At 46.1% G+C, this 17312-nt stretch overlaps 1 protein-coding gene across 17 annotated transcripts in view; it reads right to left on the bottom strand.

The window, feature by feature from the left end:
* Positions 1 to 4247: 4247 nt before the first annotated feature.
* Positions 4248 to 17312, bottom strand: part of LOC147007933 (F-box/LRR-repeat protein 4-like) — a 29133-nt gene continuing 16068 nt past the window's right edge. For 2 of the 17 annotated variants that reach the window (XM_085866236.1, XM_085866237.1), the window contains exons 2-4: positions 6655 to 7081; positions 5953 to 6331; positions 4248 to 5016 (exon numbers count right to left, since the gene is read on the bottom strand). In XM_085866236.1, coding sequence (XP_085722362.1) covers positions 4270 to 5016; positions 5953 to 6331; positions 6655 to 6767 — 1239 coding nt within the window. In that variant the 5' untranslated portion in view covers positions 6768 to 7081 and the 3' untranslated portion in view covers positions 4248 to 4269. The other 15 variants (XM_085866245.1, XM_085866244.1, XM_085866243.1 and 12 more) reach the window with 14 other exon arrangements.

Below are 17312 nucleotides of genomic sequence, written 5' to 3'. Positions count from 1 at the left end.
CATGGCCAATACGGCTTGTCCGGAACAGCTTCGGTATTTGGACTTGAACTCAGCAGTCCCAAGTCAAGCCGCGGACAAGGGAGGATGACACGGTCTCCCATATTCTGAACGGGATGATGGTTAGGATGGACCAGGGTCAAGTGTTTTATGCAGGACAGCTGAAAATTACATCTTGGCTACTTGGTTACCTGGTGTGGTGTGGATGTCTGCACTCAGTGTGGCGAGTTGGGACATTTAATAGAGCGTTGTGAAAACCATGTACGTTGTTGCATTCACTGTGGTGGAACGAGACACACTTACCGCTCCTGCCCGTGGAGCTATGCTTGCGGAATGCATGCCTCTGCGGGTGGAAGTAGGGGTGTTGCCCCTGGGGCAAGTGCGGGGCTGAGGGTTGTTGTGCCTGATGTGTCCTCTCCTCCCCCGCCCCCCCCCCGTCACCCAACCACAGTAAAGGAGGACGACGGAAGGATGGAGGAAAATGAGGAGAGAAAGGTAGAGGAGAATGAGGAGGAGGCCACAGTTCTCCCGCCTCCTGCAGTAGAGGAGATGGATGTGGTTACATCGTGTGCTAGGCCCACTGATGTGAGAGGGGAGGACTATATGGAAGAAGTGGATGATCTGGTGACGGGTTTGTTGGAAGAAACCTCTGTTCAAAGGACTCTGGTGCCTGAAACAGAGAGCAAATGTTCCTCCTCCGACTTTGATGATATTGGCACTTGGGATGAATGGACAGTGCGAAAGTTCAGGAGGGCCTGGATCAAAGGAAAGGCTCCCCTGGGCAAGGCCCCACAGGGAAAAACCTTCAAACGAACCAAGGAAAAGGTACCTGTGGGGCACAAAGCCGCCCGTGCATCAGGCGGCCCATCCAGGTCTGGGGTAACGCCGGGGTTGTCCACAGTCCAACACTGGGGGGGGGGAGGGGTTCACCCAGTCAATCCCCCCCCATTGTTCGCCGTTCGTGCTCTCGCTTCTCCAGGAGACACTTCCCACCCCTCACTTTTGAAGCCCCTCGAGGTGTGGCAGAGTACATCGGCACAAGTCAAGAAGGACGATAATTTTTGCTGTTGATTTATTCTTCCTTGACTTCTTCCTGTATTTGTGGCCAAACTCTTGTTTTGATTCACTGTTTCTGTATGATTGATTTAGTTTCATGCATTCTGCCTCAGTTTCTTGATTCTTCGTTTCTGCTTTCTTTTCCCTGGTTCATTGACTTGTTTTGATTATTGTTTTGATTTCTGGCTCTTTGGTTTCTTGATTTTCTCCATGATTTTGATTTTTTTTAACCTTTTGTTAAATAAAAAATGCCGAGGCCATACCCCCCCCCGATGCCGCCATCCACAAAGCACGTGTGTACTCCCCACGGTTTGATGAGCACGACACCGATGTTATCCATATGTTACGGCTTTCTCAGTCACCAGATCTGAACCCAATCGAACATTCATTGGATAATTCTGGAGCGAGGCCTGAGACAGCGTTTTTCACCTCCATCAAACGGGTGTGAGTTGATTGACTTCCTCGTGGAAGAATGGTGTCACATCCCTCCTGTAGAATTACAGACATCACTCTTGCTTACTTTGCGGTCTCACAACCCCAGGTTACCTATTTAGGGTTAAATTATCCTGTGCATTCACAAGCCCCAGATATCTCCTTCCCATCGCTGTTAACGAACACCCAGATCCGATCAGGTGTCTCCCTCAGGGTGGTCTACCCGGTCCATTTGGCTCCCATGTAAATAATTAATGGCACAAAGCTTTGTGTATTTTCACATCACGATGACGTCCTTTGTCGAACAGTTGATAGCCATTACTTTGTTGGCAATGAAGCACAGCATCGTCTTTCCAATAATTATGGATGTCCATTAAATAAATCACCCAAAACGACCGTGCTCGCACGAGGAACTTCCATGAGGTTCAAGTTCATTCTCTGCGAGTGATTCATCGGGGGTTTTGCAATAAGGTGGTGTAAAAGACGCCGATCAACGGCGGTAAACTTCTGGGATTTTTTTTTTCCTACAACCTGTAAAATCTTAATTTTATTTCCATTCAATCATGTGATTAAACACTGGAGAACACAAATCGCCTTGTTGGCACTTTCAAAACCCCTTCCATTGAGCAGGACTTGGATAAAATGTTCCTTCATTTTACGTCATCACAACCAATCAAATTTTCTGCTAGTAGACCACGCCCATGTCCTTGTTTCTGAAGACTGCGCAGGTAAGGTGTTCCATGAAGTCTCTAGTTTCACATCTGTGTTTGGTTGAAAGATTGCTTTTTCGTTTATATCCAGTGACTTCAGACACGAGGGATACAAAGTCGATGTTGGTGTCTGAGAAATGGTGGGGACCTTCTAAGTTGGTGTGTGTGTGTGTGTGTGTGTGTGTGTGTGTGTGTGTGTGTGTGTGTGTGTGTGTGTGTGTGTGTGTGTGTGTGTGTGTGTGTGTGTGTGTGGCCACATTAGCCACGCCGGCACCATGGCCACATTACAAATTCTTGCCCCAATCAGCAGAGGGCACTGCAACAGCGGCGCATCCACACTCTCAGCCAATGATGCTAACCTGCAGCCTTGAGCGCTTATTGGGAATTGGAATTCCACATCAGGTATTGTCATCGTTCACCTTCTGTCCATCCGTCTCCTTTCGACTCATCCGGCGAAACTGCTGGGCCGATCTGGCTGAAATTTGGCGGCAAGGTTCCGCTCCTGACTCGTAACGGGGATCGCAAAGCTCGTTCGCAAAGACCGGTCACGTGACTTTAATTAGGTTTAAGTTTAAACGGGATTTATATCAGTACCTGGATATATTGGAGAAAAAGGGTTTTGGAGATAGAGGCTTGTATCCATGGTAACGGAAGCTTGTACATGGATGGCTGACGACACTGGGGTTGGTGCAGTGCAGGCATGATGGGCCGAAAGGACTCCTCCTGTGCCAAAGACAAAAGAAGACAAGATGAGCTTGTGATGATACACTCACTGAATAGCTCGGAGGACCGTGTCCAGCTTCTCCCAGACACACGGGTTGTTCCACTATCCCTTTCCTGTTTATCACAAATTCCAGATTTACCGCACTCCTCAACTCCTTGTTTCCTCTTTTCTCCCGTTTGTGGAACTACCTTCCTGAGACCGTTCAATTCCTTCAGGGATTCAAGCAGGCAGTGCACCACCAACTCATGGTAACCCCCTCCCAATCCGCGATCTTTTCTCACCCCATTGTCACCTCTTTTACAGTTCGTTCATCCGTTGCTTTTGTATCAAATCTGTGACCCCATTGTCACTTTCCTGGTTTGATCTTGTGTTCACAAGTTAAATAAATAAATAAAAACCTTCAATGTAAATCATCGACCAAACCATCAAGTGGTTGTTTACCAGGATGACATCACGAGGTGAGCAGGCCCTTAAAGATCGTGAATGTCTTGTTCTCGTCCCGATAACAATCCTGTGGGGGGGGGGGGGGATGAACGGACCGTCGGGATTGGCATTGCGCATAAACCGGAGCAAACGCTTCATTCAATTGGGAATGTCAGTTGTAACTGACAGTAATGGTGTGTCACACCTGGGCAGGTGCAGGTGTGTCAGTGCTGCAGGAATTGCAGGAATCCCTGTTTGGAGCTCCAGTGACCCAGGCTTCTTCTGGCCTGGCGTATCGGTGGGCGGTGGTCCTTCGTTGCAGGTGATGAATCCATCCGACCGTGGTGCACAGTCACGCAACACCTCGGGTGCACAACCTCAATCGTTGGTTTGGGGACGAAGAACTTGGTTCTCATTTCTATGGGGTTGTGCAGTCCCGGGAAGATCGCAGGTATTTGCGGTACACGGTAGCGCATAACATATTGTTGCGGGTCGCGCCCGCCGGCGTGCAAACGGCCACGTAACTCGAATCGCGGTATGTCGCCCACCGGACGGACAATTCTGTCGTGACCCTCTCGGAACAACGCCAGGCGCGAGTCACGGGTGGGGGTTTAACCTCACCACGATCGTGCCAATTGCCCACACATGCAGGATAGGGTTGCTTGCCAAATTCGATGTACCTAAGTACCTGCGCGAGTGGTCGACCGGGCGATCGTACCACGCCACAGGCCGACTCCAGACACGAACCGCTTAAGCGGTCCGTTCCGTGCTGCAGTGATAACCGAGCGGTGTTATCGTCGGCCTTGACGGTTCCGAGTACTTACGGGATGTTGCACCCACTCCGAACCCCTTACGTGAAGCAGGATGGAGAGTCAATGAAAAGGAAGGAGACGAAGCGAAACGGGCACAGTTCAACATGCTAGCATTTTATTCCACGGCACACGGAAAGCATGTATATACAGCCACAATAATCAAAATGCACATAGAAAGCAAAGGAAATACAACCGGCAAACGCATACACACGGCAACACTTAAAGAGTTCAACTTCACAGACGGTGCCAACACACATTCACACAAAAGCAAAAGAAAGAAGCCACCCTCACAGAGAAGGAGGCAGACAGGCCTGTAGGCCAGATGTGCGCGGGGCCTGGAGGAGCGGCCATGTCCGCGAGACCGGGGAGGTCTTACCCGCGTCCTCGTGACGCGTTGGCAGGCAAGCCGCAAGGTGTCCTCGCCGCTGTGCCCCGACTCCGGGCCCCTGGCGTGCTTGTTGGCACATTTGGGGTGGGGGAGGAACGGGGCCACATTTTGCACTATCTCAGCGCGGGGGAAGGGGAAAATTGTTGATGCCCTGGGGGCGGGGAGTGGCTGGCTGAATTGGGTCCCGCGACGAGACGAGCGATCCCCCACACCGCAGCCTCGTCGCCGACTGCCGTCCTCCTGGCCTCGGACCCGAGCTCCCCTGCCCCGACCAGCCGCCCACAGCTCCACCGCACGCACTCGACTCAACTCCACCAACGCGACGCTCCTTGTCTCCAAAAGCAACTTCACTCGACCTGGTAATTCTCGTGCCTTTATAGCCGGCAGGAGGCGCCGATATGCAAATTCCCGGATCAGGATGCTATTGGAGGCGGGGCCACACCGCCCCCCCCCCTGTAAAATAATTTCTATAATCTGTCGTGGAAGTAAGGAAGCAACAAAAAAAAATCGATTGAATTATCAGTGCATCAACCTGACTCGCTGTCACTGTCCAGATAGTCAAGGATGTCCATCAAATGAAACACTAGTAATCCTCAAAACAACCCAGGTTACCACAAGTGAAGCCATCAAGGACTTCCAAACACAAACAGAATTGGACAGCCATTTCATTGTTGACACTCTCGTCTGAAACCATTCTGAAGCCAAACAATGAGATGATGTGATCTGGAAAAGCAAGTCAGAAAAGAAGAAGAAAAGATTCACATACTCACACTGATCAAACATACATAGTAGGGGTTCACATACTCACACTCATCAAACATACATAGTAGGGGTTCACATTCTCACACTCATCAAACATACATAGTGGGGGTTCACATACTCACTCATGAAACACACATTATCGGGGTTCACATACTCACACTCATCAAACACACATAGTAGGGGTTCACATACTCACACTCATCAAACATACATAGTAGGGGTTCACATTCTCACACTCATCAAACATACATAGTAGGGGTTCACATTCTCACACTCATCAAACATACATAGTAGGGGTTCACATACTCACACTCATCAAACATACATAGTAGGGGTTCACATACTCACACTCATCAAACAAAGTGGGGGTTCACATACTCACACTAATCAAGCATACATAGTAGGGGTTCACATACTCACACTCATCAAACATACATAGTAGGGGTTCACATACTCACACTCATCAAACATACATAGTAGGGGTTTACATACTAACACTCGTCAAACATACATAGTAGGGGTTCACATACTCACACTTGTCAAACATACATAGAAGGGGTTCACATACTCACACTCATCAAACATACATAGTAGGGGTTCACATACTCACACTCATCAAACATACATAGTAGGGGTTCACATACTCACCTCAAAAGGTAAAATGTCAAAATATCCATTTTTAGTGAAGGGGGAAAGCTTCCCTTCCTCTTTGTTTGCCCTCCTTTCTTCCTCCATCTGTTTGACCAGATCTCGTCTCCTCTTTCTTTCCATCCTGTTTTGTTTCTGCCGAAGTCTGTCTGACTCAGCAACATTTTCATTCTTGCTGTTCTTCGGTTGCATAATGTCCACCAGGACACCGTACAGAACAACAGCGGCCAGTTCCATGGGGTAAGCGCTCAGGGAGCAATTGAACTCCAGACGGAGGATGTTCGTCGCAAAACCCGGTGGTTGTATCGTTGGGGAAAACGTGAAAGGGTCGTTCAGTGGAAGATTGGTGTCCACAGAGCCGGACCACAGCGTCCGCCACCTGCATCGTTCATCACCAAAGGAAACATTTTGAGGAGCATCCTTTTGATTTTACCATGAAGAAGACATTGTGTATTAGGGTGTGGCTCATGTCATACAATACGAGGTAACTAACCTGGTGAAAAAAACATGGCTACAAAAAGGTAACTAATCCATTTAGATAATGAAGATGTTTTTGAAATCCCATTGTCATCATGTAAAACCAGTCAGAGGCTCAACATACTCACAAAACAAACGAAAATTTGTCATTTCGTCCCTTTTGGACTCATGAGCATAAAGACTTTAAAACTCGTTGGAGATTTAAACCAAAAGGGTCATTGGTACCTGTACACAGCAGACTCTTCACCTTCATCCCAGGACCTGGCCAGAATCCGAACCACATAACCATCTGGGGACGACACCAAGATCGATCGGTCTGGTCGGGAAGACTGGCTCATCGAAAAGTAACTCGATGAAATCCTGGCTTTTAAACCACTCGGGATTCTTGGGACAACGTCGGGGTGTACATCGGGACAAGTGGTCACACCATGCCCCGTATGTTCTCGGCACGGTCACGTGCATGAAGGACCCGGGAAGGGAAAATATGAGAGGTGGACCCACCAGGTTGCTGATGGAATTGTATCCTTCATACCGGGAGCTCAGGTGCAGAATGTGGCTCACGTGTTGAGACATCTTGGGAAAAGACGGCTGTGTGAAGAAACCTTTTTCCTGCAGTCCTGGTGCATCTCCACGCCGTTGGTTTCTCCTGGTCCTGTTGAACAAGAAGTGCAGAGCAGGATCAACATGCAAGTGTATTATGCGCAGTCATTGGAATAAAATCCACAATCGTGATCCAGATTTTCAGACACCTAAAATGGACACATTTTCCATGATATCTCCAAAAGTATAAATGCAACAATAATGACTGAACACTTCCTCAGCTCGAAATGAGGAAATCTTTCATGTGATAAAATTTAGGAGAGGTTACACTTTGAATAAAAAAATTAATTAAAAAAAACCATGCATTATGAGCGCCCTGTCATACGAGTGATTTTGACCACTTTCAGGAGGCTGTTAAATCGTGTTAGAAATGGGAGGAAGCTGAAACTATGCAGGCCAACTCGACTACTCGTGTAGTGTATTGTGTAAAAAGATCACGACTGTAAGTATTTTAATTTCAAAATGGCCTCTGAGCATGGACGTGCAAAAAACATGATTTTCAGACACCTAAAATGGACACATTTTCCATGATATCTCCAAAAGTATAAATGCTACAATAATGACTGAACACTTCCTCAGCTCGAAATGAGGAGATCTTTCATGTGTTAAAATTTAAGAGAGGTTGGATTTTAAATAAAAAAATAAATTCAAAAAAACCATACATTTCAGGCGACCTGTCATATGAGTGATTTTGACCACTTTCAGGAGGCTGTTAAATAATGTGAGATATGGTGGAGGAAGGAGAAAGTATGCAGGCCAACTCGACTACTCGTGTAGTGTATTGTGTACAAAGCTCAAGACTGTAAGTATTGTAATTTCAAAATGGCCTCTGAGCATGGACGTGCAAAAAACATGATTTTCAGACACCTAAAATGGACACATTTTCCATGATATCTCCAAAAGTATAAATGCTACAATAATGACTGAACACTTCCTCAGCTCGAAATGAGGAGATCTTTCATGTGTTAAAATTTAAGAGAGGTTGGATTTTAAATAAAAAAATAAATTCAAAAAAACCATACATTTCAGGTGACCTGTCATATGAGTGATTTTGACCACTTTCAGGAGGCTGTTAAATAATGTGAGATATGGTGGAGGAAGGAGAAAGTATGCAGGCCAACTCGACTACTCGTGTAGTGTATTGTGTACAAAGCTCAAGACTGTAAGTATTGTAATTTCAAGATGGCCTCTGAGCATGGACGTGCAAAAAACATGACATTCCAGACACTTAAAATGGACACATTTTGCATGATATCTCCAAAAGTATAAATGCTACAATAACGACTGAACACTTTCTCAGCTCGAAATGAGGAGCTCTTTCATGTGTTAAAATTTAAAAGAGGTTGGATTTTAAATAAAAAATTAATTCAAAAAAACCATACATTTCAGGCGACCTGTCATATGAGTAATTTTGACCACTTTCAGGAGGCTATTAAATAATGTGAGATATGGTGGAGGAAGGAGAAACTATGCAGGCCAACTCGACTACTCGTGTAGTGTATTGTGTACAAAGCTCAAGACTGTAAGTATTTTAATTTTAAAATGGCCTCTGAGCATGGATGTGCAAAAAACATGATATTCAGACACCTAAAATGGACACATTTTCCATGATATCTCCAAAAGTATAAATGCTACAATAATGACTGAACACTTCCTCAGCTCGAAATGAGGAGGTCTTTCATGTGTTAAAATTTAAGAGGTTGGATTTTAAATAAAAAATAAATAAATAAAAAACCATACATTTCAGGCGACCTGTCATATGAGTGATTTTGACCACTTTCAGGAGGCTGTTAAATAATGTGAGATATGGTGGAGGAAGGAGAAACTATGCAGGCCAACTCGACTACTCGTGTAGTGTATTGTGTACAAAGCTCAAGACTGTAAGTATTATAATTTTAAAATGGCCTCTGAGCATGGATGTGCAAAAAACATTATTTTTCAGATGCCTAAAATGGACACATTTTCCATGATATCTCCAAAAATATAAATGCTACAATAACGAGTGAACACCTAATAAGCTCGAAATGATAAGGTCTTTCATGTGTTAAAATTTGAGAAAGCTGGTGTTTTAAATAACATAATCAAATTTTTTTAAACCATACATTTCAAGCGACCTGTCATTTGAGTGATTTTGACCACTTTGGAGGCAAAAGTGTCCTCACAACCAAACTCGAAAATCTAGAAAGGCACAGATCTACCCTGGCACTTCAACACAGATGGACCGAAATGCATGATCTTAAAAAAACACGACCAAATAGTGTTTGAAGTTTAGAATTCTTCATGGGAAACCTAGAGTAACGTGAAGAGATAGGAATATGGCATTCTGCCCATCTTCGGATCGACTTACCTGTGCGAGCAAGTGATCTCAACGATGGATTTCATAAAAAGCACACTGAGAAACCAATTGAATGAGGAGAGTTTAAAATCCTGCTTGAAATTGAAAACGACAGCACACTGTCCAAACATCGAACGACTCTCCATGGAAACTCCACAGGAGAAATCACACGAAACTAGCATGACACTCGGTAGCGCGTGTACATCCGCCACGCAATGCCTGATCCAGTGGAACAGATCGGGTCCAAAATTTTTCGACATATCATATATATATATATTTTTTTATATATATATTTTTCAATATATAAATATATATATATCGTTTTTGTCCCCCTCTCAATGGTGAAGAATCACTTTAAAAATTGAAAAATTCTGTTATCTGGATCCAGATCCGGATCCGTATTTTCACCAAAATCTAATCAGTTCATCATTGTCGCATACCCAAAGTGTCCACCAAGTTTCGTCCGAATTCCTTTTTGAGGAATTTGTCCACAACTTTTGAGATATCCTGCACACAGACAGAGAGACACACACAGGTGTGAAAACAACGTCCTTCCGCCTTCGGTGATGGAGGTAAAATGGGAAAGCTGAATCGATGTGATGAAGAAAATTTCATGGCCCCTCTCATTGATACCAACTCGATAACCATGTATTGCATTAAAAAATCAATGTTTGTGTCTGTGTCCTGTTATTCAATTCTTGAAAGAACCGACCATCACCTCAGACCTTCACCGTACTCGAACCATAATGCGACAACATTCCCATAAAAATCACAATGTCCATATAAAAATCCCTGCATCAATTCAAACTCGCTGACCTCACCGTAACCACTACAACGCTTCAACCATCTCATCATAACCGCAACAACACTTCAAACACCTCACACAACTGTGACGAATGCTACAAGCAGAGTCACCATCAAGGATGTCCACCACCGTCGTTTGAAGGGGAACAATATCGGGATATCGGGGAACTTTGAAGGTCTCGGAGAAATCAGGAAACATCACCGCCCTGTATAAAAAGGTGTAAAAACAGATCCCTGTAACTACAGAACAATCAGCCTTCTCCCAATCATCAACAAGGTTATGGAATCCATCATCGCTTCAGATATTAAATCCTTCCTCTTCTCCATTGGCTTGATTTCCAATCATCAATTTGAATTCAGACCAGGTCACTCTACCCTGGTGTGAATCACAGTCACAGTCACAGTCGCCCATCTTTGATCGGATTGAAAAATAAAATGAGTTACACGTGTTTGCCGTCATGTGATGTACTTTTGCCAAGTTTGAATAGAATCAGAGCGAGCAAGTCTGAGAAATGGTTGGGGACATATTTCAGTGACACAATGGCTGTCAGTCGGCCATTTTGGATCTGATCTCGAAATAAAATGACGTTCACATGTAATCCATGACTTATTATCCATGTACCAAGAGTGAAAAACATCGGTGAATGTGTGTCCGAGAAATATTTGAGGACGTGTTCGACATTGGGGTTTTATGCAATGAAAAAGGCTGCCTCCCATCCCTCCCCCCTCCTCTCTCACCACCCTACCCTTCTTCTTCTCCTCCCCTCCCTCCGCTCTCTACCCTCGCCCTCCCCTCGTCCCCTCTTCCTCCTCCATCAACCTTCCCCCTCCCCTCCTCCCCCCTCTTCTCCTCCATGCCTCTCCTCTCTCTACCCCCTCCCTCCTCTTCTCACACTTCACGCTCCCTCCTCTACCCTCCCCTCCTCCCCCTCCTCTTCTCCCCCACGCCGCTCCTCTCTCTACTCCTCCCTCCTCTACCCTCCCCACCCCCATTTCTCCCCCACTTAATGTTTTTCTCAGCAAACAACGGGTTGTGTTTTCTCGAACATAAATATCATGAGTAATGACGGATGAAGAACATGATGTGATCTGACTTACGAGCACACGGAAGATAACCTCGGGTTAACGATGGGGTGAATGGAGCAGAATGTTTATGCAGAGCAGAATGTTTATGTGTGTATGTGTGTGTGTATGTGTGAGGTTATGTGTGTATGTATGTGTGAGGTTATGTGTGTGTGTGTGTGTGTATGTGTCTGTGTATGTGTGTGTGTGTGTGTGTGTGTGTGTGTGTGTGTGTGTGTGTGTGTGTGAATGTGTGTGAATGTGTGCATGTGTGTGTATGTATGTGTGTGTGTGTATGTATGTGTGTGTGTATGTGTCTGTGTATGTGTGAGGTTATGTGTGTGTGTGTGTATGTATGTGTGTGTATGTGTGTGTGTATGTGTATGTGAGGTTATGTGTGTGTATATGTGTGTGTATGTGTGTGTGTGTCTCACCTGAGGGCCCTTTATGGTGTAATGCAAATTTCCACAACCGTTACAGTATGTACAGTGAAAGCAAGCAGATAAAAGAATTACCACCGAATAAAGCGTTTTATTCGCACACTCAGTCACTTAAACAAGTCTACTTACGAGACGGCGCCACATGTATTTATACAAAAAGCAAAGAAAAGCCACCCCCAAAAACAAGGGTGGCAGACAGGTCCGTGGACCGAATGTGATGTGGAGCCTGGATGAACGGTCAGGCCCACGAGACCGAAGGGTCTTACCCGCACCCTCGTGGCACGACGGTGGGCAGGTCGCGACGTCTACTCCCCTCACGGCCTGGCGTGGCAGCGCCTGTCCTCGGGCAACCGGCTTGGTCGGTGAGCTCTCTCCGGCATCCTCCTCCAAACAACGTTTGGACATGCACCCACCCCACCCCACTCCAAACCCCAACCCCCATGCGTTGGGCACGTGAGAGACATCGTGAGAGTGTGAGATTTGTCTGGATTGAAAGACATGTTTCATGTGTTGGACAAGTTTGTGATTTTACCCAGATCTGCAGAGAGTGAAAAAGCTGCTGCTTTCTGGTCTGAGAGATGACAGATGGTACAGCAGAGGGTGGAGTCATCAGCACAGAGATAAAGAGAATTTTCCAGAGAGTCGGAGAGATCATTGATGAAAACCAGAAAAAGAACAGGGCCCAGAACGCTGCCTTGAGGAACTCCAGCCTGGACAGGAAGAGGGGATGAAAGAACTCCATTGAGAGCCACACGTTGACTGCGACAGGAGAGGAAGTCTGCGAGCCATGAGTGGAGATGGCCTTGGATACCATAGGAAGAGAGTTTGGTGAGCAGGGCAGGGTGCCAGACCGTGTCAAAAGCACGAGATATGTCGAGGGACATGGGTTTGATTTCATGTCTGGCATAGAGGACCTGCCTCCATTGTTGGGAGAGAAGAAGCAGCACACAAAGGGAAGAGTGACCTGGTCTGAAACCAAATTGATGATTGGAAATCAAGCCATTGGAGAAGAGGAAGGATTTAATGTCTGAAGCGACAATGGATTCCATAACGTTGCTGATGATTGGGAGAAGGCTGATTGGTCTGTAGTTGCAGGAATCTATTTCAGCACATTTTTTATGCAGGGCAGTGATGTTTGCTGATTTCCAAGCAGATGGCAGATGACCTTGAGCAAATGAGAGGGTGAATAGAACAGAGAGAGGATGAGCAAGAGCAGAGGAGGAGGTTTTTACGACACGAGGGCTGATGCCGTCTGGACCGGTTGCAGAATCTTAGTCGAGGTTTGACAGCAAGCTATCCACCTTGTCAGAAGAAGACACAAAGTCCAGGGTCAGTTGGGTGCGACTGGGTAAGGTGGGCACAGAATGCGATGGGTTTCGGACACAGGATTTCGATGAAACACCGAGTTTAAGCATTCCGCCTTTTCACGTGCGGTATCAGCAGTGCGGCCATTTGAGGTGAGGGAGGGGATAGAGGGGGAACATACACCAGAAGCAGATGTGATGAGACGCCACCAGGATTTGGAGAAGGGAGAGAGGTTTGAGAGTTCAGACGAGCTTAGAAAGATGTTGTTTTCTGGCTCTCCTGAGGGTAGATACACTTATTCCGACCTTTATGGAAGGAACTGAGATTACCCTGAGGTGGGTTTGCTTTCCATGAGGCAAAGGCAAGTTGTTTCAGGACAACTGCCTCGCCACAAGCTTCAATGAACCATTGAAGGGTTGGACAACTGAAGACGAGAGGGGATAAATCCGTGCATGAGAGAGAGCAAGTTTCTTTAAAAGAATTCCCAGGACGAGTTGATGTTGGAGAAAATAGCGGTAGGAGACCAGTCTAGAAGTTTGATGGCTGCTTGAAGATCCTGCCAGTCGGCCTGAGTGAAATGCCAGACTCGACTGCGGTGAGCTGGTTCTCTAATAACAGCCAGAGAGATGTCTACTTTGACAAGCACGTGGTCAGAAGAACCGATAGGAGCGGAGGAAGAACAGCAGATATTTTCAGGGAACTCTCACCAGAAAACCTGGTGGGAGAGACGGTTTTGTCGCCGACAACCCGACCGTGAAACAGGTTATTACAGGTTTACATGGTATCTGCAGCAAGTCACAGATATAATCTGGCCTGACCTTCTGGTGGAACTGCCTAAATCCAAGATTGCTGCTCACGTCCACTCATTTGTTCCTCTTTTTTCCTTACCTGTGGAACCAACTTCGAGATTCTCTTCAATCTCCTTCTTCCCTCCAGGTTTTGAAGACAGCTGTTCCCCACCATCTCAAATCATCCCCCATCCAAAACGATGATCTTTTTTACCCTCGTTAACCCCCACCCCACCCTGTCCTCCTTCCAAATTTAAACTTTATCTCCTGAGAGTTTTCTTCTGTGTCCATCTTATCCACCCAATTACTCCTCAAACCCATTTTTCGTCTGCCGCCCACTGTCTTGCCCTTCAACTCCGCTGTTGGTGTTTCCCTCTCTGCTGAACTCCTTTTGTTCTGTTGTGTTCTGATCCGTTCAGTGTACTCGTACTCGGTATTTTCATGGATGGGAGTTCATGTCGGTGACCGATCGATTCGATCACACCCGTGGGCCACGTGCAAGTTCTCTGTGAACGTCTCGACGATCGAAACAAATTCGGTTTCTAAACGAGCTTGGGGTTCGAGTACCTACACGGCATGAAGGTAAGTACAACGTCTGTCTGGACAACAACCTCCGCAGAATGTACATTAATCGTTGTTTGTAAATGGTACAACGACGATGTCGTTGAGGTTCAGACCTTTGTCTTGAGAGGGCGATTCATCCACAAACTCAGATTTGATGTTCATTTTCACAACAAGATCTGGGAAAAAGAAAAGGACAAAAACAAACGTGTCAGGAACGTTTAACAGTTTAACAATAACATTCATTAAAAAAGGACAACAAGGTGATTCAATTAACCACAGCAGAGATTTACTACACGAACCCAACCGTGTCCACCAAGGTTCATCCGAATCCGTCCACAACTTTGTGAGATATCGTGATCCTTCACCTTCGGTGGTGGAGGGAATGAGTTTCATCAGGAATGAATGAGGGAATGAGTTGGTGGTTCAAACCTTCGTATGGAGGGAACGAATCATCCACGAACTCGGATTCGATCTTCACCTTCACAACACCATCTGAAACACGAACAATCCGTGAAAAGGAAACATCCAGGAACCACAAGATCTCGTCACTGAGAGAACGTCACGTACCGGGTCCGGACTCCTCATCCTCGGGTGAACCGATCGTGAATCCTCCCGGATCATCGCGCATCGCGGTGACTGCAGGAGACTGTGAGGAACACGAGTCGAGGGCCCGAAGTGTTGTGGAGAAAGTAAATCACGTGATCACGACACAATCACGGTTTCTCAGCGGCAGATTCGCGTCGCCGGACCACGTGACCGATGAAGCAGGAAAACTCATCAATTGATCGTGTTCCTCGAAAAAACTACCACACAATTAAAATTCTGAATAATAATGACATTAATATTAAAACTCAGAAGCCAACCTGAACAACAATAATATTAAGTGTTGATCCAGCCTCTGATCACCTGGTGGCAACAACACCGTCGTTATTACGCACTTCCGGTTTCCTCAAACGGTGTTTTGAAATGCGCCGAGTCTGCATCATATTTATTATAATTCTCTCCTCACTCTCCGTAACCGCACCGGTCGACAAAGAGATAAACAATGTACCACACGTTAAACATTTTCAAGATAGAAATCAAACCCAACCGTGTTTATACACCGCCCAGTGTTTTACATTCACGTATCCGAGAATGTTCCAAGATTGACGTCACCAGGGGGGGGGCGGAGAGTGCGCAATAAAACCCTTTGGTTGTGGCTTCCCTCAGGGTGAATCATGTGCATGTTTCCTCAGTGTGGAAGACTGGAATGGTCGGCACGTTTGTTTGTCCAGGAAACAACAGATTGGTGAAGGAGGTTATTGATTGTTCAGGAACCCGTAACAATGGCCGTGTTTGGAAACATTGTCGCCTTCGAGGAGACAGATTCATCCATCCGTTGGGACCGAATGTGTCACCGTCATCGGTCCAAAAACAAAGTCTGACGTCAGCTTAAAGGGGCTGGAAGCAGAAAATGACGGGGTCAGCCGGTTCATGGAGAGACTTGGGTGGAAAGGTGGAGCTAATTTGATTAATTGTTTTTAACCAAAGGAAATGCAAACTTGGTTCGAGTGAAACTTCCCTTTGAATGGATTCCCCAAAACAAAGTGAGGGTGAAACAACTTGGATAGATAGACATAGATATCATCACCGATGCACAGGATGACTCTCACATTAAAAAACAGCTCCTGTGATTGGGTCAGTGAGTGTACAAGAACCATGACACACCAATGTGACAATGTTAATGACACTGAACATGTTGGTGTGCAATCTGATTAAATCTACCTCGAATTGGTTTACTGAGTCTTCCTCTGTGACGGAGCTGTCAGTGGAAAAGACTGTCCAGAGAGAGTTTGAATCTTGACTCGGCGATAAACTGCCATCCTGGTGTTTCGCAGGCAAGGCGTACATGTCGATGTTTGTGCACCAACCCTTGGACGATCTCACAGTGCCTTTCCCAAGGAGGTGGTGAGTTGTTGCCCGTACACTCAAATTATTCCTCCAATCCACAGGGGGTAGTGCATCAGCTGCACCCCCCCCCACCCCCAGCAAACCCATATTTGTTTACCTGTACAGCATGGCTCACAGGTATACACACTCACCTCTAAGCCGTCTCACCTGAGCTTGAATCCCAACCCAGCCATAAACTGTCATTCCGGTGTTTCGCATGCAGGGTGATTCATCAATGTGTGTACGATCCCTCGGATAGACGTTAAACGGATGTCTCGACTGGCATCATTCCATGGTGGTCGTTAAAGATCTCACGGTGTCCTTCGTGAAGAGTCTGAAAGCTGTCACCAGCACCATGGACAAATTCCAGATTCATACCCAAGCCATCAAAGGGTACATCAGTCCACCCGAGCGAACGGAGTTTACCTGAACTGTGAGAAGTTGGATTTTTGTCCATCTTGGATATTGAATATCATCTTGTTTCGGAAACTAGTTGCTTTAAAATGTTACAAGTTTATCTCAGCATTTCAGGATCTCCAAGTGTTGGGGTCTTGCAGCTCCGAGACCCGACCCCTTTGCCTGGTTCGGGTTTGGATCGAATGTGGCAGCTGCGATCCTTGGCCCTATCCGACGTGCTTGCGCCGGCATCCGTTGATGAAAACAAAGCTGTACTTCAAGGCAGGTGTGTCCGAAATGTTCTTGGCCAAGTATGCTTCAAGTCCGTTATGAGGCCGTGACAAAAAATTTCAAATTAACAAAGATCCCCCATTCCCTTGGTCACGTGGTATTCATTTCACCTACAGGTATGTAATGCACAATATTTTTTGCGCTCATTTTAGTGAAAAAAGGAGAGTTAACATCAAGGGCAGGAGATATGGGAGAGCAGCACTGAAGAGAGATTCTGCTTGCAGAACCTGCCAATCTGCTCGAGTGAACTGCCAGACTCGACGGCGTTGAGGCTGATCTCTGAGAATAGCCAGAGAGATGTTCACTTTCCTTATCTTTCCCTTAATTGTTTATCATGTGTTTGCCGCACTGTCTTAATTGCATTCTTGA

The sequence above is a fragment of the Eptatretus burgeri genome, chromosome 23, assembly GCF_056783735.1.
Source record: "Eptatretus burgeri isolate ZD-2024b chromosome 23, Ebu_testis_v1, whole genome shotgun sequence".
Taxonomy (NCBI): Eukaryota; Metazoa; Chordata; class Myxini; order Myxiniformes; family Myxinidae; genus Eptatretus; species Eptatretus burgeri.
This window is presented reverse-complemented; position numbering and strand designations above follow the sequence as displayed.